Here is a 25642-nt window from a genome sequence, read left to right on the forward strand (position 1 = left end):
GATAAGTAACTGTAAAGAATACGACTTAATACCTCTAGAAATAGCAGAATAATATCTGCGAAAGTAACAGATAATTTTTATAAAGGTTGTAGATAAATCTTCTAAAAACATCGGTGTTCCAAAATTTAGCCAGATACATTTATCTTTATTCAAATAATTGCAAAAATAGCTCAAATTACTCCCTTCCCATGAAGTATTCATTTCTCAATTCAGAGGACTTATTAAAGACATGTTTAGCATAATGAAAGGACGTTCCGTCTTGTAGTCTATAATTTTTTCAGACGAACTAAAAGAATATTTTCGTAGTAAATGAAGTATTATTAATTACATGTAATTGATTTAATTATTTAAAAACGCATTAATTACTAATGACATGAAGTCAGAGTTATTCGAACTTTGTTATTAAAAATGTCCGGATTTTCAAACGTAAAATGGACTGTCATCAATGATCATTTTGCTGAATTGATTCCTTGCAATATCGATACAAAAAGAACAATGAATTTTCCAAAAATACTTATTAAATTGAATGTATATCGCCTTTAGTATCAAAACACATGTGCTCTTGAGCACATGTGTTTGTCCAAGTGTTCCAGTTTCTAATGAGACCTTGGAGGAACGTTGTGCCGGTTTGTCTAAGTTTACTCAAAGCACGAAAGAGGTGACCATTGCAAGTATTACACCTCTATGATGAAGAGCTCGAAATCGATGTATCTATTTACCCACACGAGTCGCCGGAAAGCCTCTTTGAGTAAGTAATAAAATGATGATGTTCCCAAGAGTACATGTGTTTGTCCAAGTGTTCCAGGTTCTAATTAGACCTTGGAGGAACGTTGTGCCGGTTTGTCGAAGTTTGCTCACAGCACGAAAGAGGTGACCATTGCAAGTATTGCACCTCTACGATGAAAAGCTCGAAATCGATGTATCTATTTACCCACACGAGTCATCGGAAAGCCTCTTTGAGTAAGTAACAAAATGATGATGTGCTCTTGAGCACATGTATTTGTCCAAATGTTCCAATTTCTATGAGACCTTGGAGAAACGTTGTGCTGGTTTGTCCAAGTTTGCTCACAGCACGAAAGAGGTGACTATCGCAAGTATTGCACCTCTACGATGAAGAGCTTGAAATCGATCTATCTATTTACCCACACAAGTCACAAGTTAAAAAATGTTTTCCAAAAATCCAAATTTTGAATGTGTCAGGACAATTCTTAGATGATCAGGAGTGACGTGTCAAAGTTTCTCACGGTTTCGTCTAAAACCCTTAAAAAAAAAGTGTTGTATTCGAATCGACTGATTTGAAGGGGGTTTCACTTCACCTTAACCTCGCGTAGTCATTTGGAGTCCCTGCCCCACCTCATCATGAAATTTGTGAATCTTCCCAAGAGATGAGATATTCATGTACATAAAGCTGGCATTGCCACTTTAGCACAATTCAATAAAATTGGTTGCAGAATTTATTGCTAATTTATTGTTCCCAAAAAAACCAAACTTCGATTTTTTTACTCACCCCTAAAGGGGTATGTCACCACCCCTAGTGCCGGGAGCCGCAAGGCAACATGAAAACGGTGAGAAAAGACTGATTTCTTCAAAGGAGATTTCATTGCTAATTAATTGCTCCTAGAAGAACCCAATTTCTTTATGTATATGAGATATTCCTAATAGGATAAGTTTAGCACAAGTGGTTTCCAATTTCTTTAAATAATAATATATTGTGTACCAAGGAGTCAAGGTGGGTCTTTTAACGCCCGGCGTGGCCTTGCAATACGAGCCAAAGACGAGTATTGCAAGCACACGGATGTAAAAGGCCTTTGCCTCCATGGTACACAAGATGCTTTATGTAACAAGCTTGGGTTTTTGCGCATACGTGGAGTTCAAATACGTGCACTTTTCGTCCTAAGACGTATTGAGGCTCTTTTCTGCCCTGCCTCCACTCGCCTTGATTGTTTATGTTCACCGGCGCAAAAAGGACGATTGTAGATATTGAAGACATTTGCGAAAAGACATATAAACCCATGCTTGCGTTGCATACAATAATTACATATGCGTGTAACGCATACGTGAAGTACAAATACGTGCACTTCTCGTCCTAAGACGTATTGAGGCTCTTTACTGCCCTGCCTCCACTCGCCCCGTTTGTTTATGTTCACCGGCGCAAAAAAGTCAACTGTAGATATCGGACATTCGCGAAAAGACGTATAAACCCATGCTTGCGTTGCATACAATAATTACTAATGCGTGTACCGGATACGTGAAGTTCAAATATAGGCACTTTTCGTCTTAACACATTCACGACCGGTAAATTTTTTCCGTTGCAAATACTGATTACCGGCGAAAATAATGAAATTCTGAAACTAGTTGCCGCAAAACTTGTATTGTGTATCGTTATGGACGTGATTCACGTCAGCGGCAATCAGGAATAGAATTTAAAATGACGTGAATTCACATCAGCGGCAACCAGGAATAGAACTCGAAAAGACGTGAATTCACGTCAACGGTCGCGAATGTGTTAAGACGTATTGAGGATCTTTTCTGCCGAGCCTCCACTCTCCCTGTTTATTTACGTTCACCGACGGAAAAAGATCAACTTTAGAAATCAAAGACATTCGTAAAAAGACGTATAAACCCATACTTGCATAACATGCAAATAATTACATATGCGTCGAATGAAGAGAACAATTAACTTTTTCATTTTATCTCTGCTACCTGTAAAACACAATATTGAAAAGGTTCATTCACATTATCAATTATATAATAACTCCATGAAATGAACGTATAATATTCAATTTTTCCATTATTGTAGCCTTCGTATAAGTCGCTTTATATCGATATTTATAGGTCCAGCTATCTCAATTTACATTCTATTTTGTTATGAAACTGGTGAGCATCTTTCCAATTAGAAAATAAACCAGGTTTAATCCTTTGAGATCCAGGTAAATACCAAATCGACCTCGACGGTGAATTGCGAAAGGTCATGGCAATATGAAAGTCGCATCTGCGGGATTAATCGTTTAAGAAACTTGTCTGCTAACTTGGGTGTGCCGAATTGTTCAAAATTTTCCCACGCGAATATGGAGACTCTAAGAAAAGTCTTGACACTCATGCAATTTTTCCTTTTATAAAAAATAAAAACGTTCATATGCAGATTTAAAAAAATGTTAGGACCTTCCTTAGAGTCTCCATACTCACGAGGTAGAAATTCAAACGACTCGGTACACTCATTTCGCAAAAAAATTTCATAAACGAGACGCTTCACGCGTCACTTTCATATCACCTTAATATTGTAATCATCGTTAAAGTGAAGTGAAACCCCCTTCAAGTCGATTCGAACACAACACTTTTTTTTTTAAAGGTATTAGACCAAACTGACAGACAATATTTTTATTTTTCTAAACTTTAATTGCTTATCTTTAGTTTTGTAAAAATACGCGAAATAAATACTTCAGTAAATTATACTGATTTTCTTCATGAGTATTTTGCTTTCTGGAGCATGCCATTTAAGTGATTTTCATCCGTGTAAGAAAAGCTGCATAAATCGAGTTGTCCGCGTAAAAGTGCATTGAGTTTAAGGTGAAGTGAAATACGTCGAGACATTTAATCGACGTAGGTAAAACAGGTTTTTCTAAATACCTACGCTGCCGACGTTCGTTTTTATATTGACAGCTGTGTCGAATTATATTGAGTATTATACTAAATGGCATACTCCACCGGTCGTTTCCGTGCAATAATTATAAAGAAATCGAAGTAAAACTCCAGAAATCCTCTAGATTCATTTTTTCTGGGGCCCTAATTGACTGCAGAGGGCCCCCTGCGCCATCTGTGATTTCCAGGTCAATTAAATTTTCACTCCGAGACCTCGTATTCCTATCGTTTTAGCATAGAAGCGCATACAACACATTTTTTTCCTTTATCCCGTTCAAATGCGAGTTTATCGGTTACCAGAGTGTTCTAAATTGTCGTATAAGTGTCCCGACATTTTCGTTTCTCGTATTAGAGCCTTCAATAATTGTATATCGATCAAAGTATGAAAGCGCGACGCCATTGTGGTTCTAGTCCGAGCTAAAAAACTGTATATAAAAAACATGTAAAAAAATTGTTTTCAAAAATCCAAATTTTTGAAAGTGCCCGGATAATTCCTAGGTGCTCACAAGTTCTGTGTCAAACTTTCAGACAGTTCTATCCAAGATCCTTAAAAAAAGTGTCTTATTCGAAGTGAGAGGGGTTTCACTGCGCCTCAATACCATATTTTTCACCGTCTAGCCAAAGTCGCTTTCATCAGCAGTTGGAGAGTACGACGACTCCAGAATGTGAAATGGTCGTCAACAATGGCGGATACCTTTTCCCGGCCCCTTGCAGATCGTCGTATGTACGCCACGTTCATTCCTCGTGCACGCGTCAAACGATCGCGTCTGTGAAATCAGACAATGCCAGCCGTGGTACAGTTTCCACGGCACGAAGCCCGTTTCTCAAGATGCTATCGTCTCGGACGATGTTACAGGTTAGGTTGGCGCTCATTTTCCAAAATACCAGAGTGCTAGAGAGAAACTCCTCCCGTTGGGTATTGCATGCGCTCCAATCTTTTTCCTTCTCCTATTCCCCTTCTGAATTGAATTTCTCAGTAAATTTCTCCTTAAATGGCTTTCCTTCGGTACAAATAATGCAACGCGAACCCAGTGGCAACATTCTTCCACGACCGCAGCACTACTAGCGGTAGACTGCGGAATTACAAGATGACCTATCGACGCGACGTGCAACGGGCGGTGACTTATCGATGTTATGCGTTCCATGTACGTGCGTTTCGCCATCTTCTTGCAATCGGAAAAATTCCTTTGCCACTCAAAATGACTTCTAATAGTGGTGACTAACGCAAGTAATTACACCTCTACGATGCAGAGCTCGAAATTGATGTATCTATTTGCCCACACGAGTCGCCGGAAACCCTCTTTGAGTATGTAATAAAATGATACTGATTTCTTAAGGTGAAGTGAAACCCCCTTCAAATCAGTCAATTCGAATACACGTTTTTTTAAGGGTATTACACCAAACTGTCCGAAACTTTGACATATCACTCCTGATCATCTAAGAATTGTCCTGACACATTCGAAATTTGGATTTTTAACAAGAATTTTTTAACTCAGCCCAGACCAGAACCAAAATGGCGTCGAACTCTCATATTTCGATCAATATACAATTATCGAAGGCTCTGATATGAGAAACGAAAGGGTCGGGACAATTTTACGATAATTTAGAACACTCTGGTAATCGATAAACTCGCATTTGAACGGGATAAAGACAAAAAAAGGGTTTTATGAGCTTCTATGCTAAAACGATGGGAATACGAGGTCTCGGAGTGAAAATTAAATGGACCTGGAAATCACAGATGGCGCAGGGGGTCCCTCTGCAGTCAATTAGGGCCCCAGAAAGCAAGAATTCAGAGGATTTCTGGAGTTTTACTTCGATTTCTTTATATTTATTGTACGAAAACGATAGGTGGAGTATGCCATTTGGTACAATATCCAATTTAATTCGACACAGCTGTCGATATAAAAACGAAGATCGGCAACGTAAGCATTTAGAAAAATCTTCTTTACCGACGTCGATCAAGTACCTCGACGTGTTTCACTTCACCTTAAGGAATGCGTGTTACTCTAGATCATAATGCATAGGCGACAAAAGATGCACCAATGAAGTCTGCATTAGTACGCCATTTTCGGCATAATGCACGGAATTAGGTAAAATGGTCGAATGTACATTACGTAATGCAGACACGAAATCAGCTGGACTATAAAACAAGAGATAATGAATAATCTGTTTTATTATGTTATCATATGAAATTAGAAGATGACCTATCGACGCGGCATGCAACGGGCGGTGACTTATCGATGTTATGCATTCCATGTACGTGTGTTTCGCCATCTTCTTGCAATCGGAAAAATTCCTCTGCCACTCAAAATGACTTCTAATGGAAGAGGGAAATCCCGATTTTCCTTGAGGAAGTATCGGCGGTCGACGTCATGGAAACGTCCAATCATTGACATGCAGGTAAACTAGGATATTGCCCAATGTCCCTCCAATCGTTTCCATGAATGCTGCAGCGACGACTGCTTTATGCGTTCCTCAAACCCGATACCACGGTAGAACAATAAAATCTAACCAAAGGCTCGACTCTCGCAAGAATCGATCTAAACTAAGAGTTCTCGCAAACTACACTCGCAAGAAGTAATCTGAATTTTTCATAAAAAAAATAACCAACTCCCCCCAAGCACGCTATGTTACAGTTACATAACACTGGAATAACATGATATATAACGAATGTTATTCAAGAATCGATCAAAACTAAGAGTTCTCGTAAACTACACTCGCAAGAAGTAATCTGGATTTTTTATTAAAAAAAAATAACCAACTCCCCCCAAGCAGACTATGTTACAGTTACATAACACTGGAATAACATGATATATAACGAATGTTATTCAAAAGATACATTAATATCGTATAACGTCGAATTACTACCGTTCGGTAACATTGTTACAAACTCGTTAGCATTGCAGTTATATAATATTAACATAACATATAACATGTTACCGATATGTCATGTACACGTTACATTATTCGTTTTATAACAGGGTTATTTAGCTACAGAGGAAATAGTAATACAAATCTTACTTATATATTATGTGTATGTTACGTTACATGTTACAAACGTTATGTAACGGTTATATTATTGTTTCGTAACCGTGTTTGATGGGCTGTGACATCAAAAGTCTAGCAACCATCAATATTTTCCTCCGCTTTAATAAATGTCTTCTTAGTTTAACACCTCTTACTTTTTTTTTTTCGCACTGCTTCAGATACTACGCATCACGAGTGTAGTTCGTCATTATAAATATATATAATAAAATTCCGTGCTATTCTTTAATATTATTATAACGAGCGACATTTAGAATATTCCCTTATATATTTCGTATATGATTAGAAAGAGAACGGGAATTTAACCCCCTCACTTACAGTATCGTGTGAGAGATGTGGTATATCAAGCGGGCCAAACGTGAACAAAACGTGTGAGACACGTGGTATGTCAATCGGGCCAAATGTAAACAAAACGTATGAGAGACGTGTGAGACGTTGAACGTTCAGCCAAACCGTGAAGTGGCCCGATATATGACCGACATTTTTATTGTTTGTGGCACACGCTATTGAAATCTAACCTCTTCACCTGCAATATCGTGTAAGAGATGTGGTATATCAAGCGGGCCAAACGTGAACAAAACGTGTGAGACACGTGGTATGTCAATCGGGCCAAATGTAAACAAAACGTATGAGAGACGTGTGAGACGTTGAACGTTCAGCCAAACCGTGAAATGGCCCGATATATGACCGACATTTTTGTTGTTTGTGGCACACGCTATTGGAATTTAACCTCTTCCCCTGCAATACCGTGTGAGAGACGTAGTATGTCAATCGGACCAAACGTGAACAAAACGTGTGAGAGACGTGGTATCTCAATCGAGTCAAACATAAACAAAAAGTATGAGAGACGTGTGAGACTTTGGACGTTCAGCCAAACCGTGAAATGGCCCGATGTATGACCGACATTTTTGTTGTTTGTGGCACACACTATTGAAATTTAATCTCTTCACCTACAATAGGGTGTAAGAGATGTGGTATATCAATCGGGCCAAACGTGAACAAAACGTGTGAGAGACGTGGTATATCAATCGGGCCAAACGTAAACAAAACGTATGAGAGACGTGTGAGACTTTGGACGTTCAGCCAAACCGTGAAATGGCCCGATATGTGACCGACATTTTTGTTATTTTTAGCACGCGCTATTGGAATTTAAATCGTAAGGCAAGGGACTAAAGTACTTTAAAGTAAACTTTAGAATGGGGTAAAGTTGGATTCCCACAAAAGTCGAATTCTACTCCTTTTTTCGCCCCCGTTTCTTAGCGCAATCTTTCCATATCGCAATTCTATAACCTTTACGTGATTGACCGGATATCCGGGTATCCTTTTGCTTCCCTTTATGTCACTTTTTCATATTTCCCGAACAGATAATGAAAAACGTCACCATCTTTTATCTTGGGCTTCATTTTAACATTTTTATGCAATAAAACATTGATCTTAACCATTATCACTCCAAGAATATTAGAAGAGTATCAGCAGTTGGCAGTATTACTGCCGGTTGGAGTGATAAGGGTTAATTATCATATTTTAAAAACATTTAACGCACAATATAATTATTTAATAATCAAGTACCCCGGTACTATATTATAGGAAATGTATGGAAAATGTAGAAACATAACGTTTATTAATAAACGTTCTATGATAAATCGGTCCATCAAAAATTTCTGTGCAGATAGATGTTTAGTGTTGACGCATTTGCAAAACTCAGATGTCATGCACAGAAAGTAATAAGAAAGTCAAATGGGCCAATCAAATAGCACAAATAAAAGGTTTCGGTACCATATTATAGGTACCATATTATAGATACCATATTGTAGGAAATTTATGGAAAATGTAAAAATATAACGTTTATGAATGAACGTTCTGTGATAAATCGGTCCACCAAAAAATTCTGTGCAGATAGATGTTTAGTGTTGACGCATTTGCAAAATTCAGATGTCATGCACAGAAAGTAATAAGAAAGTCAAATGGATCAACTGGAGGAGCACCTAGAATACCTTCCTTGTAAAAGTAGGAAGATATATTTTAAGTAGAGTCCTTAGATTCATTGCAGATTATGCGTAATAGAAGGATTCAAAAATGCGGACGAAAGCATAAAAGATCTAATACCTTTGATACACAATATTTCTGCAACGAGTCTTCGGGTTATGAACAATGGAACAATTTCCGGTCACTGACGCAAAGGTCAATAGACACAATTAATTTAGTGTACTCACCCGGACGAACCGTGGATTGAAGTCATCGTCGTCAATGTCTCCGGATATGATAGGAACATTCATTGTCCATTCATTATATCACACTCCACGATATCACTTTCAGGAACTGGATCAGAAGGCACTCACAGAACTCGTAGAACTCACAGAACCCAACGTTGGCGCCGCTCGGGTTCAAGTGTCTGAGTGATTTGGAATTCCGACTCTCGACTGCTCTTAAGTTCCAGACTTGCTTTGGGCCGATCCCAGAAACGAGTTGCTGCGACCTGCAGATCGACCCAATTCACGAACGACTCATTCCTACGATTCGAATCCATTAAGGTGAAGTGAAACACGTCGAAGAACTTGATCAACGTCGATAAAGAAGATTTTTCTAAATGCCTACGTTGCCGACGTTCGTTTTTACATTGACAGCTGTATCGAATTATATTGGGTATTGTCCCAAATGACATACTCCACCTGTCGTTTTCGTATAATAATTATAAAGAAATCGAAGTAAAACTCCAGAAATCCTCTGGTTTCATGCTTTCTGGGGCCCTAATTGACTGCAGTGGTACCCCCTGCGCCATCTGTGATTTCCAGGCAATTAAATTTTCACTCCGAGACCTCGTATTCCCATCATTTTGGCATAGAAGCGCACACAACACTTTTTTTGCCTTTATCCCGTTCAAATGCGAGTTTATCGATTACCAGAGTGTTCTAAATTGTCGTAAAATTGTCCTGACCCTTTCGTTTCTTATNAAAACTGTATAAGAATATTGAATATATTAAAATATCCATACCTTCCTTCTGAGCATAACATCAAAATTAAAAATCTACTCTGTTCATATGTACACAATTTTGCAACGAACTTGTTTACCCTAACCTTAACACATTATCAATTATATTCCAAATGCTCTTTTTCTGGTTTCTACACTCCAAAAATCATTTAGTTGTAGTTGTTAAAAAAAAATTGTCAATCGATAATAGTAGATAGAATTATTGTTTATAGCTCCGAGAACGATTTTGTACTAAGTGAACAATTTAATAATAGAAACTATAGGCAATATAACTCATTAATTATAGTATCATGTACCATGGCTATTTTACAATAAAGATTACGTTTTAATAACGTTTTTATACCGGCGTCATTAAATTAACTTTGTATTTAATGCGATCTAGTTACTTTACAATTGCTGCTTGGTTATATCAACTTCCAGTTTGTATTGATCGTTATTGAAGTCTTTGTTCAATTTATTTTGACAGAACCGAAAGATGACGGGGCTTTCTCGCAAGTGCTGCCAATAGTTCGTTTCTATATTATCCGTTACTGTTTTTTACATTTAATACCTGTAATGCTCTTTTGCTTCATTGTGGTAAATGTCGACACTCCAGCTTTACATGAAGAAGAATACTCCACCAGGTATATTTTATGCCTACAATAATTATATGCGTAGTGTTCAAGATTTAGTTGACATAAATATTTTCTATCGCTTTACGGAAAAAGATGTTATTTACGGCAATTAAAAAAATGTCATTGACGTCGTGTTTCACTACAGAAAATAGTGGTTTTCTAATAACCACAATTAAAAAATCTTGTTATATACAATTCAAATTAATTAATTACATTTTTGTTCGTCGTAAAAAATCAAGCGTGTTCTTTCCGTTGTTTTAAAAAGTACTACATGGTTTTATCTGCCATCATTTCAATCAAGGAAATTAGCATTGAAGTAAATTAATTAAATAATTAAAACGCCTTCTTCACGGTAAAGCGATTCGAAAGTACACAAATGAATGATCATAGTATCCGAGTGAGTAAACATCATACCGCCATGCTCTTAATATAGTAGCCTATTTCCACCCACGTGGGAGTTTCAGGGCAACCGATGATGATACTTCAGGATAGACGGATTAAAAAAGTCCGATATTAACATAATTATGAAGATATTATCTAGTAAACTTCCCCCAAAAAAAATACATTTTTTAAGTTCTACCTCGGCACCTTGCACCATTCAGGTTATTAGTATGAACAAAAATGTTATTTTCGTGGAACTTTTTCAATAACCGATCTTACATATCGAGCATTTGGGTGTTAATTAGTCATAGTTAAGGCGATTTTGTGCGCCCATTACGTCGCGTGTGTAGGGAAAGTGGAATCTGCCGAGATTTGTTAAACGGTCCTTACTTTCACGTCACCTTAACCTCACTTAAATTCAATGACTAATACGAGACTGACGCTTCAAATGAGAATCGTAGGCTAAAATAAATTAAAGTGGCAAGAGTTTTCAACGCTTCTAACCCATTTTGCGGAGTTACTATTTACGGAAGTCCCGGCAAATCAAAAAAGAAAGTAGAGTTTCGAGCCAAATACATTTTTGAGCGAGAAACTCGTAGCGTTCAGCGATTGGATTAAGGTGAAATGAAACCCCCTTCAAATCAGTCGATTCGAATACATTTTTTTTTAAGGGTATTAGACCAAACTGTCCAAAACTTTGACACATCGCTCCTGATCATCTAAGAATTATCCTGACACATTTAAAATTCCGAATTTTGGAAAAAAAAATTTTAACAGCCCAGACCAGAACCAAAATGGTGTCGAGCTCTTATATTTCGATCAATATACAATTATCGAAGGCTCTGATATGAGAAACGAAAGGGTCAGGGCAATTTTACGACAATTTTGAACACTCTGGTAATCGATAAACTCGCATTTGAACGGGATAAAGGCAAAAAGAAGTGTTGTATGCGCTTCTATGCTGAAACGATTGGAATACAAGGTCTCGGAGTAAAAATTTAATTGACCTGGAAATCACAGATGGCGCAGGGTGTCCCTCTGCAGTCAATTAGGGCCCCGAAAAGCATGAAGCCAGAGGATTTCTGGAGTTTTACTTCGATTTCTTGATATTTATTGTACAAAAACGACAGGTGGAGTATGCCATTTGGTACAATACCCAATATAATTCGACACAGCTGTCAATATAAAAACGAACGTCGGCAACGTAGGCATTTATAGAAATCTTCTTTATCGACGTCGATCAACTTCCTCGACGTGTTTCACTTCGCCTTAACACTGTAACTCGTGCACGTTATTCGTTTCCTGCGCAGTCCCGAAACCGTACCGGATAATAATTCACAGAATATGTTGAATCATCGCGTACGTGTTCAGAAAACTCCTACGCCCAGCAAAAAGTAATGACCTTTCCAAACTTATGATTTTACCACCACAGCTAACGTCGAGGTTGCAGCCTAGTGGAAAGAAAACTCGAAGAAAAAGCCGCCACTTGCGAAACGCCCTCGTCACGAGTGTCCAGGTAGTGGACTCGATTAAACCGTCAAGGTGAGTAAACTTAATCACCTCGGGTGATAGTTGCGGACGCCAACCCTCCAGCGCACTTCCTCGCCATCACGAGAACCCGATTCGCACGAAAGCGAGCAAGCACGCACCCGAGTACACCGCAAATCCCGGAAGATTGCCCAACAGGTGGCGGAGGTAGAACAGGATGCAGAAGCCGCAAACGGAAAATGCCGTTTTCCCGAGTTGGTCGAGCGAGCGTCACTCGCGCTCCGAGCGCTCTCCACGAGCAGCTGCGACTAGCTGAACGGCGCTCTTTTCGTGGCTCTCGACCCGACCGCTCGTAATCGAGCCGGTGGTCAGTGGGTGAGTGTCAGTCACTGCGCGTCGGCCCAAAGTACGTTTAAACCGCCCCGGCCCGCGCACACCACTGCGCACCCTCCTGCGCGCACCGCCGTGTACACCACCACGCGACGGCGTCGCGTGACGCGCCGCAGCCCAGTCACCGATGAGGCCTCGTATACGAGGCAAGCAGCGCGTAGGTATGCGCGAGGTGCGCGCGCACGAGAGGCAAACCGAGAACGTCTGGAACGCTGCACAGAGGTCCAATGCGGATTTTTAAAGCAACAAAAATGTTTCATATGTTTTGTTAATTTGTATTTGGAGATTTTATATATATGAATTGGCATTTGCTACAGAAATACATATATACACATATATACATATATGAGCCGTTTATTTTGAAAATCCATTTTTCAATAAAATCGAGTTAGCTACCTTAATAGGTACATTTTTATATGATCTTTTCATTCTGAAGCAACTTGTTACTAATATATTTAAAATCATTAAGATTATGTAACACGAAAATTTGCTGGGTTAATGAAGTGATGAAAAAGTTTATTTTGAAAGTGGCGTAAGTCCCATTGTGAGAGTTTCAAATAGATATGGAAAATATTATGCAATAACCGTTTTATATCACAGCTTTATGTTTAATTATCAAAGTAGCAGTTGAATTATCAATGTGCAATGAATGTTATAAACAATTTAATTTCAAATTTCACTTTCGATCCGCTAACAGATTTATACGGGTCTCCGGATATGCCATTGTAATTTTCAGCAATTTGTTAATCATTTGTTTATGACGAATTAAACTGCAAAAAACTGTATAAGAATATTGAATATATTAAAATATCCCAAGAGTAAACTTGTGAATCTTTGAGTATGAATTTCAATGTAAAATTAAAAACTGTCGGTAAAAGAGTAAATTGGTTTAAAATATGTTGGATGAGATTTTTGAGATGCGATCCATATAAGTTATTCTACAGAACGACAACGAACGAATGTGCACCATTCAAAACATTGGATTTATCACCGCAACGAGGAAGACCGACAAACTTTAATAATATCAAGTTGGCACCACTATACAAAAAAACGACACCACTCACAAACCTAAGATACAAGGACTTAATGGATTTATTACATTATATACCACCTGCACCCCATAGTTATTTTAAATCCCTCCCGCGTACACAAACTGGAGAAGACTGAATAATAATTAATAAAACAATATTAATTTTAATGTAAAAATTATTTAACAAAGAATAAAAGTTGAATAGTATTTGATTTTATAACATAAAAGTGTATACATTTATTTTTATTTTCAGGAAAATTTACTTTTCCTATGGACTTGTGCTTTCTTAAGAATTGAAAACGTCATTTCATTGATTTTGAAAGTGGCGTAAATCCATTTATAGCCATCAAAAACATATTATTTCTTAAATAATGTTAATTGTGCCAATTGGGATGATAAATTTGACACCCTTAGAAACCCAAAAAAATTATTCTACTATGTTATCTGTTACCCATATTTTTAAATTTAATCGAACGCAAACCCTTCAATATCTCGATTCGAACATAAATGGACTTACGCCACTTTCAAAATAAAAGGCTCATATATTAAAAAAGTATACTATAATATTGTAATATTGATTTGCGCTAATAATATTTATCGAAACTTTATATTTATTTGTTCAATATAATTAACGTCATCGTCGGATGAATGTACGCTCCCTGAATTGTCACGTTCTTCCTTTTTTGAACCTATTTCGGGACATAACTTATTATAACTTGTGGTAGGTTGATTACGAACGGAATTAGTACTTAAGCAAACCTGCGTACATTAAAGTTCAGACTGAAACGTATGTAGACGGTAATATATGTAAAGAAACAAAAATCGGGACGATGCAGTGGGTACTTTTGGTGTTCCCCTTCAGCAAGTCTAGGGCACTATACATGTAATACGGTGGAGTATACCGTATTAATATACTACATTGTATTATATTGGAACGTCAAGAAATATATAAAAACTTCAAATGTACGATCATGAAATATGTGGAATTTTTGTAGCTATAACAATGCACTTTGGACCACTGTATGCCAAATGAAACCGAACGGAGCGTCGAACCAAGCTGGACCCTGCCGCCCGGTTTTATCCCCGTGACGTCACCACAAAGTGCAGCCCATAGGACAACCGGATGTGCGCGCGGCCGGCGCAGTCCGCGGCCAAGAGGCGACCGATCGTAACTGGCGAACCCCAAGAGTCGTACTCCGAGGATGCGACTTGTCCGCAGTTCGGAGTGGGAAGCGAGGGCGTCTCGCGAATACGTCGCCACGGCTCTCAATGATTATTTCGCAACGGACCCTCTGTTCGACCAGAAGCCGTTGGCGTTTCACCGGGAGCGTGTGACGTCACGGACGTTACACTTATAAGTGAACGAATTTCGGCCGCATCTTCTTCCGAGATCCGAAGTAATAAATTATAAAAATTAAGGTGATGTGAAACCCCTCTGAAAATCAGTCGAATCGAATTCAACACTTTTTTTTAAGGGTATTCGACCAAATTGTCCGAAACCTTCACACATCGTGATCATTTAAGAATTGTCCTGACACATTCAAAATTTGGATTTTTTAACAAAATTTTTTAACTTAGCCAAGACCAGAACTAAAATGGCGTTGAGCTCTCATATTTCGATCAATATACATTTATTGAAGGCCCTGATATGAGAAACGAAAGGGTCAGGACAATTTTACGACAATTCGGAACATTCTGATAATCGATAAACTCGCATTTGAATGGGATAAAGGCAAAAAAAGTGTTGTATGCGCTTCTATGCTAAAACGATGGGAATACAAGGTCTCGGAGGGAAAATTTAATTCACCTGGAAATCACAGATGGCGCAGGGGGTTCCTCTACAGTCAATTAGGGCCCCAGAAAGCACGAATTCAGAGGATTTCTGGAGTTTTACTTCGATTTCTTGATATTTATTGTACGAAAACGACAGGTAGAGTATGCCATTTAGTACAATACCCACTATGATTTGACACAGCTGTCAATATAAAAACGAACGTCGGCAACGTAGGTATTTAGAAAAATCTTCTTCATCGACGTCGATCAAGTTCCTCGACGTGTTTCACTTCACCTTAAGGGGTCTGTCCAAAAGTTGCATTTATCGTCGATTCGAAGTAGTGGGAATTAAAGTACCCTGCATTAAATATCGAAAGGGAAATTAAATTCGAGTTGTAGTGAAAAGGTAAAATATTTTGAATACGTTGCACACGCCTTGTACACAATACCGAACCGTTCTCGACGTGTCACTTCCGCGCTACTCGAGTATGTCACGCGATTCCACCACTGCGAATCGTAACTCCCGACTCGACGTAGAGATGGGCTATCCTGAATCGACTCTTCAAAGATCGATCTTTTCTAGTAGAAGAATCGGTTTATTGAATCGATTCTTTATTTGACGACATTTCTATGGATGGATTCTTTCCTAGCCGATTTTTCTATAGATTGATTCTTTCCTAGTCGATTTTTCTATGTATCGATTCTTTACTAGTCAATTTTTCTATGGATCGATTCTTTCCTACTCCATTTTTATATGGATTGATTCTTTACTAGTTGATTTTTCTATGGATCGATTCTTTCCTATTCCATTTTTCTGTAGATCGATTTTTTCCTAGTCGATTTTTCTATGGATCGATTCTTTTCTGGTTGATTATTCTATGAATCGATTCTTTCCTCGTCGATTTTTCTATGAATCGATTCGTTTCTGGTTGATTTTTCTGTGGATGGATTCTTTCCTAGTCGATTTTTCTATGGATCGATTCTTTCCTAGTCGATTTTTCTATGGATCGATTCTTTCCTACTCCATTTTTGTATCGATCGATTCTTTCCTAGTCGATTTTTCTATGGATCGATTCTTTCCTACTCCATTTTTCTATGGATCGATTCTTTACTCTAAAAAATCCAAGAACCGATTCTTTTATCATATGCGCGACCCACTGATATGAAGTAAACCGAAAAAAGGGATATCTAGATGTGCACTGCAAGCAAACTTTATAACAGTGGCGTGGCAGCAGTGCATAACTTGGTCAAATTTTTTTTTTTTCGTTCTGTTACACAATTTGATTGCATATGCAACGCGCGCAATGCGATTCAGCACGTGCTATATGTCCGAATCATCTGTTCGAAACGCATCGTACCTCTTTAGTCTCCCTCGTCGATATTTATTCAGTGCTAGATAGATAAATCTGACTTTGAGTACATCTCCACCATCGCGTTTTAGATAATACCGAACTAACTAGGTGGTGGAGACGCACCCGAAACGGTATTTAAACAATCCGATATTGAATAAATACCGACGGTGGAGACTTAATATTTTACTCTCACACACTATATTGAGGTGATATAAAAGGCGCCGAGAAATTCAATCGACGTCGATAAAATAAAATTCATCCATACCCTTCTAGGTGGTAACGCCATTTTGGATACCCAAATGGTAACCTAAGCTGATGCACCATGTTACCGACATTTGTATTTCTGTTGAAGTTTATTAAAATCTACGTTGAGAATTATACGAAATGAAACGTTCCGTATGCCATTTCGGTAGAATAATTATAAAGAGATCGAAGTAAAACTGTCGAAATCCCACAGATTCATGATTTTTTATACTAGAATGGACTAACGGCGCTATCTGTGACGTTCAGATGCAACTAAATGTTTGCTTTACAAAACACGCGTTACCCACTAGGCGAAATATCAACATTTAAGTATAGACAGTTTTGGACAGATTATGAATCAAAGTTGCGTGTGTCGTAATTAAAAACAATCTGCTTGAAAATTGTATTTTACAAAGTTGTACATGTATCTAAGTAAAAAAGGAGGTAAATTCGTATGCTCGAAATAAATCAGCGCCAGACTACCACTGGAAGTGTTCAAATCCATTTCTTACAAAAAAATCGATGTATTGTTACCAATAATCAGTATCAAATAGCAGTTGTAAAAAAAAAAGTTAAAAGCAATTTTAAATTCGGTTAATCTTCAATTTTTGCTTGCGTAGCAGTGTTAACTGGTTCCAAATTAAAATATTCAGTCCAGGCTTAATGCGAAGTGAAACACGTCGAGGAACTTAATCGATGTCGATAGAGAAAATTTTTCTAAATGCCTACGTTCCCGACCTTCGTTTTTATATTGACAGCTGGGTCGAATTATATTGGGGATTGTACCGAATGGCATACTCCACCTGTCGTTTTCGAACAATAATTGTAAAGAAATCGAAGTAAAACTCCAGCAATCCTCTGGATTCATGCTTCCTGGGGCCCTAATTGACTGCAGAGGGACCCCCTGCGCAATATGTGATTTCCAAGTTAATTAAACTTTCACTCCGAGACCTTGCATTCCCATCGTTTTAGCACAAAAGCGCATAAAACACTTTTTTTGCCTTTATCTCGTTCAAATGCGAGTTCATCGATTATCAGAGTGTTCTAAATTGTCGTAAAGTTGTCTTGACACTTTCGTTTTTCATATCAGAGCCTTTAATAATTGTGTATGGATCGAAATATGAGAGCTCGATGCCATTTTGGCTCTGGTCTGAACTAAGTTAAAAAATTTGTTACAAAAATCCAAATTTTGAATGTGTCAGGACAATTCTTAAATGATCACGAGTCATGTGTCAAAGTTTAGGTCAGTTTGGCTCAATACCCTTAAAAATAAAGTGTTGTATTCGAACTGACTGATTCGAAGAGGGTTTCACTTCACCTTAAATAGGATATTTTCGCGTGCAGGTTCTCCTTTTGGAGTCTGTTCACGCCTGGCAAACGTGAGCAGATCGATTTAGCCGGACCCGAATTAAAACCGTAATTAATAGGTTACAATAAAGGATTGCTCCAAATAAAAAATAAAAACGGTAAACGAATCGGTATATTAAATTAATTTTTTTCTTATCAAATAACGCCGTAACATTTTACAAACGAACATGATCCATTTTACAACGTCACGTTAATTGTTAGAAATCAAAAGATAGGAGAATTCTACATAATCAGTGATGCGTATACTGCTCCATTTACTTGCATCCTTTGCGGCGCCCGGTATTTCTTAACTAGCAGCACGGCTGAGAAAGGCCGGCTCTATTAAACCGCCATGTCGAGCAAAAAGGTCAATTGCGAGGGCGTGATAATTCGTTTTCAAACAATATGCCAAAAGTGATACATTTTTATAATAACCTTTTTTCTCGAACTTAAGTTTTACATTTTGTGCTAGAAAGAAAAATCGTAAGAATGCAGTGCGCAATTCCCTGAAAAGTATACCGTCTACGTTTTTGTAATCCCCTTTGAAACTTCTAGTAAGATAATGGCGTTTCACGTTAGACAGTCGCGTTTTCGTGGATGATCGATAAGTGTTTCCGAAGGATTCCCAACCGTATTCGGTGTAAGCCGTCGATTTTCGAAAAATGAATGCGGGGATGGAAATGGCACTAGAAGATATACCTACTTGAGAGCGGTACTACAGAGTACGTAATCATTTTGGTAAACAGAACATGGAGGTAATCTTTGTCGCGGAGTTATAACGCCTATGGTCGGTTCCACAGAACGTGGCCCCAGCATCGGGACCCAAGACTAGAGTTCGAAAATTCTCGGTAACATTATATTGGAGAAGGTAACTGTGAAACATACCGTAAGTTACCGGGAACATTGAGAATTTAAGAGAACGTTAATTTTGTTATTTATACTTTAGGTTTCTTCGTTTAAATAACTTTTTTTTTTCAATCAACTTTAAAGTTCAAGCTGAAGAGTAATAATTACTATTAGAAAATATTGATTATAGGGTCGTATTTACCTTCAGCTAAAAATATTCACGTATGTACAACTTCACGGAAAATTCAATGAGATTTGATCAAACGAACTGATATTTCATTCTGCGACGAAGCGAATGAGAGGTTTTGATTGGCTACGGACAACGTACAACGGAAATTCCCCTCTACGATGTTTCTCTATAGCTAATCGAAACATCTCGTTCGCTCTGTTGAAAAATGCAAATTCTCATAATTTCTCGATAAAAAAGGCTTTGGATAAATTACCGATAAATTACCGGGAATTTCTCATCGTTTCTGACGTAACTTACTGGATTTAGAACTCTACCCAAGACCTCAGATTTTCGCCGATCTAACGATGCGAGCGCTACTTGCGGAAAGTGAGGGAACTCCAATCCTACAGGACTAAACCTATATTACCTACCGATGTAAATGACATAAAATCCTTTTAATTTTGCAATTAACGGCGTTCACCGCCAGAGTGGGAACGATGACTTCCACCGCTAGATGGCACTAGCATCGAATTCAGTGCGAGGTAACCAAAACGTACTTTCTCGCTCGGATAAGGGAGACGCGACGTACAATGAGCGGTGTTTAGCAACGGGTTGAAGCTGTGTGCGTATTTTACACGTATAGGACTCACACAACGGCTAGACGCCTCTGGATTAAGCGCCGAAACGTGTGTGACACTCGACGCACGCACACGCCAGTTGGACGTTCCGCCTAGAGTCGGCAACGGTTGTTAAGGTGAAGTGAAACCCCCTTCAAATCAGTCGATTCGAATACAACACTTTTTTTTAAGGGTCTTAGACCAAACTGTCCGAAACTTTGATACATCACTCCTGATCATCTAAGAATTGTCCTGACACATTCAAAATTTGGATTTTTGCAACAAATTTTTTAACAGCCCAGACCAGAGCCAAAATGGCGTCGAGCTCTCATATATCGATCCATACACAATTATTAAAGGCTCTGATATGAAAAACGAAAGTGTCAAGACAACTTTACGACAATTTAGAACACTCTGATAATCGATGAACTCGTATTTGAACGAGATAAAGGCAAAAAAAAAGTGTTTTATGCGCTTTTGTGCTAAAACGATGGGAATGCAAGGTCTCGGAGTGAAAGTTTAATTAACTTGGAAATCACAGATTGCGCAGGGGGTCCCTCTGTAGTCAACTAGTGAGTGAGTTTGTGAGTAAAAGTGTAAATCAAGAAGAGTTTGTAGTTTCTTACTATAATAAGTGTAATAATTATTCTATAGATCGCATTTAATCCATGAAACTAATTATAACAAAAATTAAATTTGTATAGAATTTGTATAACGAAAAATATTTATACATTCATAATAATTAATATTTTTATCTTGATAAATAGTTTACTTTTTAACTAATGTTTAATGTAATTATTTCAGTTCTTATAATGATTTAAAACAGGCGTTGCGCCACTGACACTTTTGTTACTTCTTTTATGTTTAATATACTGTTTTCTTACATTTGTGTGTGTATCAGTTTAAGCAACGTCTATTTTAAATATTACAAGTACTTTTTAAATCCCGAAAATATCCCTTCGTTTAATAAATAAATTTGAATAGCCCGCCAAATAATTTAGTTCGCGTTAAAGGTTTACTCCAACCGAAGATGGCGGTAGTGCATAAGCGTACACCCCAATACATGGCAGTGTCACCCCGCTCTTTGAGTTTCTTGCATCTCCTTGCGTATATTTTTACGTCCATGGGTTGTACTCGAGTTTTAAAGCAACAGAAGGCAAACGCAGAATTTAATTGGCCACTTTGTACAGTGAAACATCTTTATAAATATGCTCAGTTTACGCGACAAACAAATAAGTACGTTTTATATAATAAACAATGATAACCAACCGGTTTGTTATGACACATATGTTTGCAAAATTATGTATTTTTCCATGCATTTCCACTAAATGTAATAAATAATTGAAAATTTAATCGTAGCAATTTCTATATTTAAGACATGCTAAGTGCTTTTAGAAACTGCCGACTCATGACGTATTGCAGTTTGTAATAACGTATATCCTCTAACTAATTTTACTTTCGCATCATGATGAATATCTCCATTTGGCATTTTCAGATGCTCTGAAGCAGATGTTGAATTTAAATGAAACAATTGCAAAAGTTGACGCAGCGGTACCTTCATGGAAAATATTAATTTATGATCGGATGGGCCAAGATATCATATCGCCACTTATTTCTGTGAAAGAGTTACGGGATTTGGGTATCACACTTCATATGTATGTTTTAAATTGACCACAAATTATTTACATGTTTTGGCTTCAATTTTGCAAGCGTGATAAACAATATATATTTGCTATTCAGGCAATTACATTCTGATAGAGATTCTATACCTGAAGTACCAGCGATATATTTCTGTGCACCTTCGGAAGAAAATTTAATTCGTATAGGTCAAGATCTTCAAAATGGACTTTATGATATATATCACTTAAATTTTATATCGCCTATTACTAGGCAAAAAATGGAAGATTTGGCAGCCTCTGCATTACTTGCAGGTGCGGTTACCAATATTCATAAGGTAATCTTACTACTTTTTAAATAAACTTACAATAGCAACAATTCATCAATCCTAATAGATTAAATGATATAATCAGTATCAGAATAGTTATTCTAACAGGCTCTTTTCCTTAATTATAGGTTTTTGATCAGTATCTTAACTTCATTACACTTGAAGATGATTTATTTATTCTTAGACATCAGAATAGTGACGTTATTTCATATCATGGTTAGTACAATAATTTATTCATATGTAATTAATCAACATGATAAATATTTTGTTATGGATTTATGATATGATTTACACAGCGATTAATCGAGGGGAAATAAGAGATACCGAAATGGAATCTATAATGGATATTATTGTTGACAGTCTTTTCTCAGTATTCGTTACATTTGGTTCAGTGCCGATCATTCGATGCCCTAAAGGAAATGCTGCGGAAATGGTAGCAAAGAAACTAGATAAGAAATTAAGAGAGAATGTCTGGGATGCCAGAAATAATTTATTTCAAGGAGAAATATCGGGATCTGGTCATTTCAGGTAACTAGTTACACAAGAATATTCTATAGGCACACATAAGCTATTAAAATTGGATTACTTAAAATTATGCGATTGTTTTTAGTTTTCAGAGACCTTTATTGATAATATTGGATCGAAATGTGGATATGGCAACGCCGTTGCATCATACATGGACTTATCAAGCACTAGCTCATGACGTGTTGGAGTTAACATTGAACAGGTTAGTAGTAGAAGAAAGTGTTAGAAGATCACCTGCCGGTGGAGCACGTTCAAAAACACGTGCCTGTGAATTGGACAACAGAGATCGCTTTTGGTCTCAGCATAAAGGAAGCCCTTTTCCTTTGGTGGCGGAAGCAATCCAAGAAGAATTGGAACAATATCGTACATACGAAGAAGAAGTGAAGAAACTTAAATCAACTATGGTAATCATGTTACTAAAAAGATTGAAATAATTACTTACGTAGCCTTTGACTATAATTTTCAAGATCAAAAGTAACAAATTTTAGTATCGTAGAATGTTGATTCTGTACTGGTGAAATGTATCGATTGCATTATAGGGTATTGACAGTGACAGTGATGCGGCATTTTCGATGGTATCAAACAATACAGCCCGCCTTACAAGTGCTATAAATTCTTTGCCACAACTGCTGCAGATGAAACGTTTAATTGACATGCATACCACGATAGCAACAGGTATGACATAGTCTTTCTTTATGTTTAATTATCTTTGATTCTCTTTATTTGCACCGGTTTATTCTAATTTGAGTATTATTCAAATTTCTCATTACAGGCATTCTTAATTCTATCAAATCAAGACGACTTGATACGTTCTTTGAAATAGAAGAGAAAATTATTAGCAAACAGTCATTGGACAGAAGTATATTAGATATAATAAATGATCCGGATAGTGGCACTCCTGATGACAAATTACGTCTTTTCATCATCTATTACCTGTGCTCGAATATATCGGACGTAAGTTCCCTCAAAAGTACAATGAGAAAATCAGTGATTTATCATATTTGTGAATGTACATCCATTCACATTGTTAATCAGTATTAATGTATTATTTCATCACCAGTCTGAATACAGTAAGCATGAAGCTGCTCTAGCTAATGCTGGGTGCGATTTAAATCCGTTAATATACATCAAGAGATGGAGGTGAGCATATGCCTATATCTTTCTTAAACGTTTAAGGTGAAGTGAAATACCCCTCAAACCAGTCGAATCGAATAAGACACTATTTTTGAAGGGTATTGGACGGAACTGTTGAAACTTCGGCACATGACTCGTAAGCATCTCAGGATTGTCCTGACACTTACAAAATTTGAATTTTCGAAAAAAATTTGTTTAACTTAGCCTAGACCAGAGCCAAAATGGAGTCGAACTCTCATATTTCGATCGATATCCAATTATTGAAGGCTCTAATACGAGAAACGAAAGCGTCAGGACATTTGTACGACAATTTAGAACACTCTGGTAATCGAGAAACTCGCATTTAAACGGAATAAAGGCAAAAAAGAGTGTCTTATGCGCTTCTAAGTTAAAACGATGGGAATATATAATGGGAGACTGTCTTGGAGTAAAAATTTAATTGACCTGGAAATCACAGATGGCGCAGGGGGTTCCTCTGCAGTCAATTAGGGCCCCAGAAAGCGTGAATCCAGGGGATTTTGTGCAGTTTTACTTCGATTTCTTTATAATTATTGTTTGAAAACCACAGGTGGAGTATGTTATTTAGTTCAATACCCAATATAACTGAACACAGCTGTCAATATAAAAACGAACGTCGGCAACGTAGGCATTTAAAAAAACCTGCTTTACCGGCGTCGATCAAGTTCTTCTATGTGTTTCACTTCACCTTAAGTAAAGGTACCTTTATTATATTCAATTAATTCTAAGCCGTGACTAAAGTTATAAATAATACAACTCTTATGCTTTGAATAGAAGCTACACAAGAATAGCTGGAATTCAAAGTAACTACGAAGGTGGAGGTACAAAAACTGTTAGTATGTTCTCCAAGCTCATGACCCAAGGATCTTCTTTTGTAATGGAGGGAGTAAAGAATCTTGTTGTCAAAAGACATGTGAGTAAAACAAGATATAGAAATTTAAAAACGTATGAGGCCCAGATATAAAGTTATGTTTCAATTCAAATAAATCGTCAATGAATTATCAACAGAATCTTCCTGTTACAAAAATCGTCGACGAATTAATAGAAATGAAGCAATCACCACAGACGGAAGATTATCATTACTTAGATCCGAAACAACTCAAACCCGTGGAACAGGTTCCAAAAACTAAAACGACATTCCAGGAAGTTATCGTATTCCTCGTTGGCGGTGGCAATTACATAGAGTACCAGAACCTAGTGGATTATGTAAAAGTGAGCTATTTTCTATACGTTACACAGCAATGACATAAATTATGTCCAGACACGTGTACAAAAATTAACTTCTAACTGTCCTATTGGTTTTTATTTTTCCAGCAAAAGAACGGAAGCGGCAATAATAAACGAATCGTATATGGTTGTTCAACCCTAATTAATGCGAGACAATTCCTTAAACAGCTATCTCTTCTAGGCCAGGAGGCCCACTGATGGATTTCCAAAAATATTCCCAATACAGTAGTGAAATATATTATTTTGTACAAAAGTACTGTCATTCTTATGTACGCTTATTTGTATTTTTTGTCAACAATTCCTATCTACAATTGACTAAGCAATTATTGCATTTTATAACACATCTTCGGTAAATTAGTTTCCTACCATCAACTTCTTTGGATCCTTTATTAGAGATGTTTTATAACTAGTTTAACATCACAAGTCATATTTAAAAGTATTCATCAGAACAATTCGAAAATACATAAGTTCGCTAAGAAAAGATACGATGTAACAGTAGTTAGTCTCGAACGGTTTTATCATCGTATGAAAGATTCGTTATAGACGTCTCGGGAGCTGAATTGAAAAACTTTTGCTTACAGAAAAATAAACCTATCATAGCATGCGCATTACGCTCTTTAAGAACACTAACTTACAATGACCCGAAGGAAATAAAATCTTTTTATAATCATTCACTTGCGCTCTCGTCCCGTTAAGATGAAGTGAAACCCCCTTCAAATCGGTCGATTCGAATACAACACTTTTTTTTAAGGGTCTTAGACCAAACTGTCCGAAACTTTGGCACGTCACTCCTGATCATCTAAGAATTGTCCTGACGTATTCAAAATTAGGATTTTTAGAAAAAAATTTTTAACTTAGCCCAGACCAAAA

General features: G+C 37.3%; 2 protein-coding genes across 7 annotated transcripts in view; one reads left to right on the plus strand and one right to left on the minus strand.

The window, feature by feature from the left end:
* The window catches only part of LOC105700130 (rhophilin-2), a 105145-nt gene extending 90422 nt beyond the window's left edge, over positions 1–14723 (minus strand). The window contains exons 1-3 of one of the 6 annotated variants that reach the window (XM_023432733.1): positions 14344–14723; positions 12318–12758; positions 8898–9160 (exon numbers count right to left, since the gene is read on the minus strand). In XM_023432733.1, the coding sequence (XP_023288501.1) occupies positions 8898–8960 (63 nt within the window). In that variant the 5' untranslated portion in view covers positions 8961–9160; positions 12318–12758; positions 14344–14723. The other 5 variants (XM_023432730.1, XM_023432729.1, XM_023432734.1 and 2 more) reach the window with 5 other exon arrangements.
* A 6276-nt stretch (positions 14724–20999) lies between these two features.
* On the plus strand, positions 21000–25380 carry LOC105700135 (protein sly1 homolog). Its single transcript, XM_012425754.2, has 12 exons — positions 21000–21159; positions 21419–21578; positions 21664–21877; positions 21997–22084; positions 22165–22396; positions 22479–22797; positions 22933–23068; positions 23166–23347; positions 23454–23533; positions 24320–24458; positions 24554–24757; positions 24860–25380. The coding sequence occupies exons 1-12, from the start codon at positions 21132–21134 to the stop codon at positions 24968–24970; spliced, it is 1893 nt and encodes a 630-aa protein (XP_012281177.1). The 5' UTR covers positions 21000–21131; the 3' UTR covers positions 24971–25380.
* The last annotated feature ends 262 nt before the right edge of the window (positions 25381–25642 follow it).

This window comes from Orussus abietinus, unplaced genomic scaffold (genome assembly GCF_000612105.2).
Source record: "Orussus abietinus isolate OABI.00-Male unplaced genomic scaffold, Oabi_2.0 scaffold270, whole genome shotgun sequence".
Lineage (NCBI taxonomy): Eukaryota > Metazoa > Arthropoda > Insecta > Hymenoptera > Orussidae > Orussus > Orussus abietinus.

Bases quoted from the DNA above. Each gene is read 5' to 3' on its own strand.
- LOC105700135 (XM_012425754.2), top strand. From the start codon at position 21,132: ATGCTCAGTTTACGCGACAAACAAATAA. The intron at 21,878-21,996 runs GTAATCTTACTA...CCTTAATTATAG, and splicing joins CGGTTACCAATATTCATAAG to GTTTTTGATCAGTATCTTAA. The intron at 23,534-24,319 runs GTGAGCATATGC...TGCTTTGAATAG, and splicing joins ATATACATCAAGAGATGGAG to AAGCTACACAAGAATAGCTG.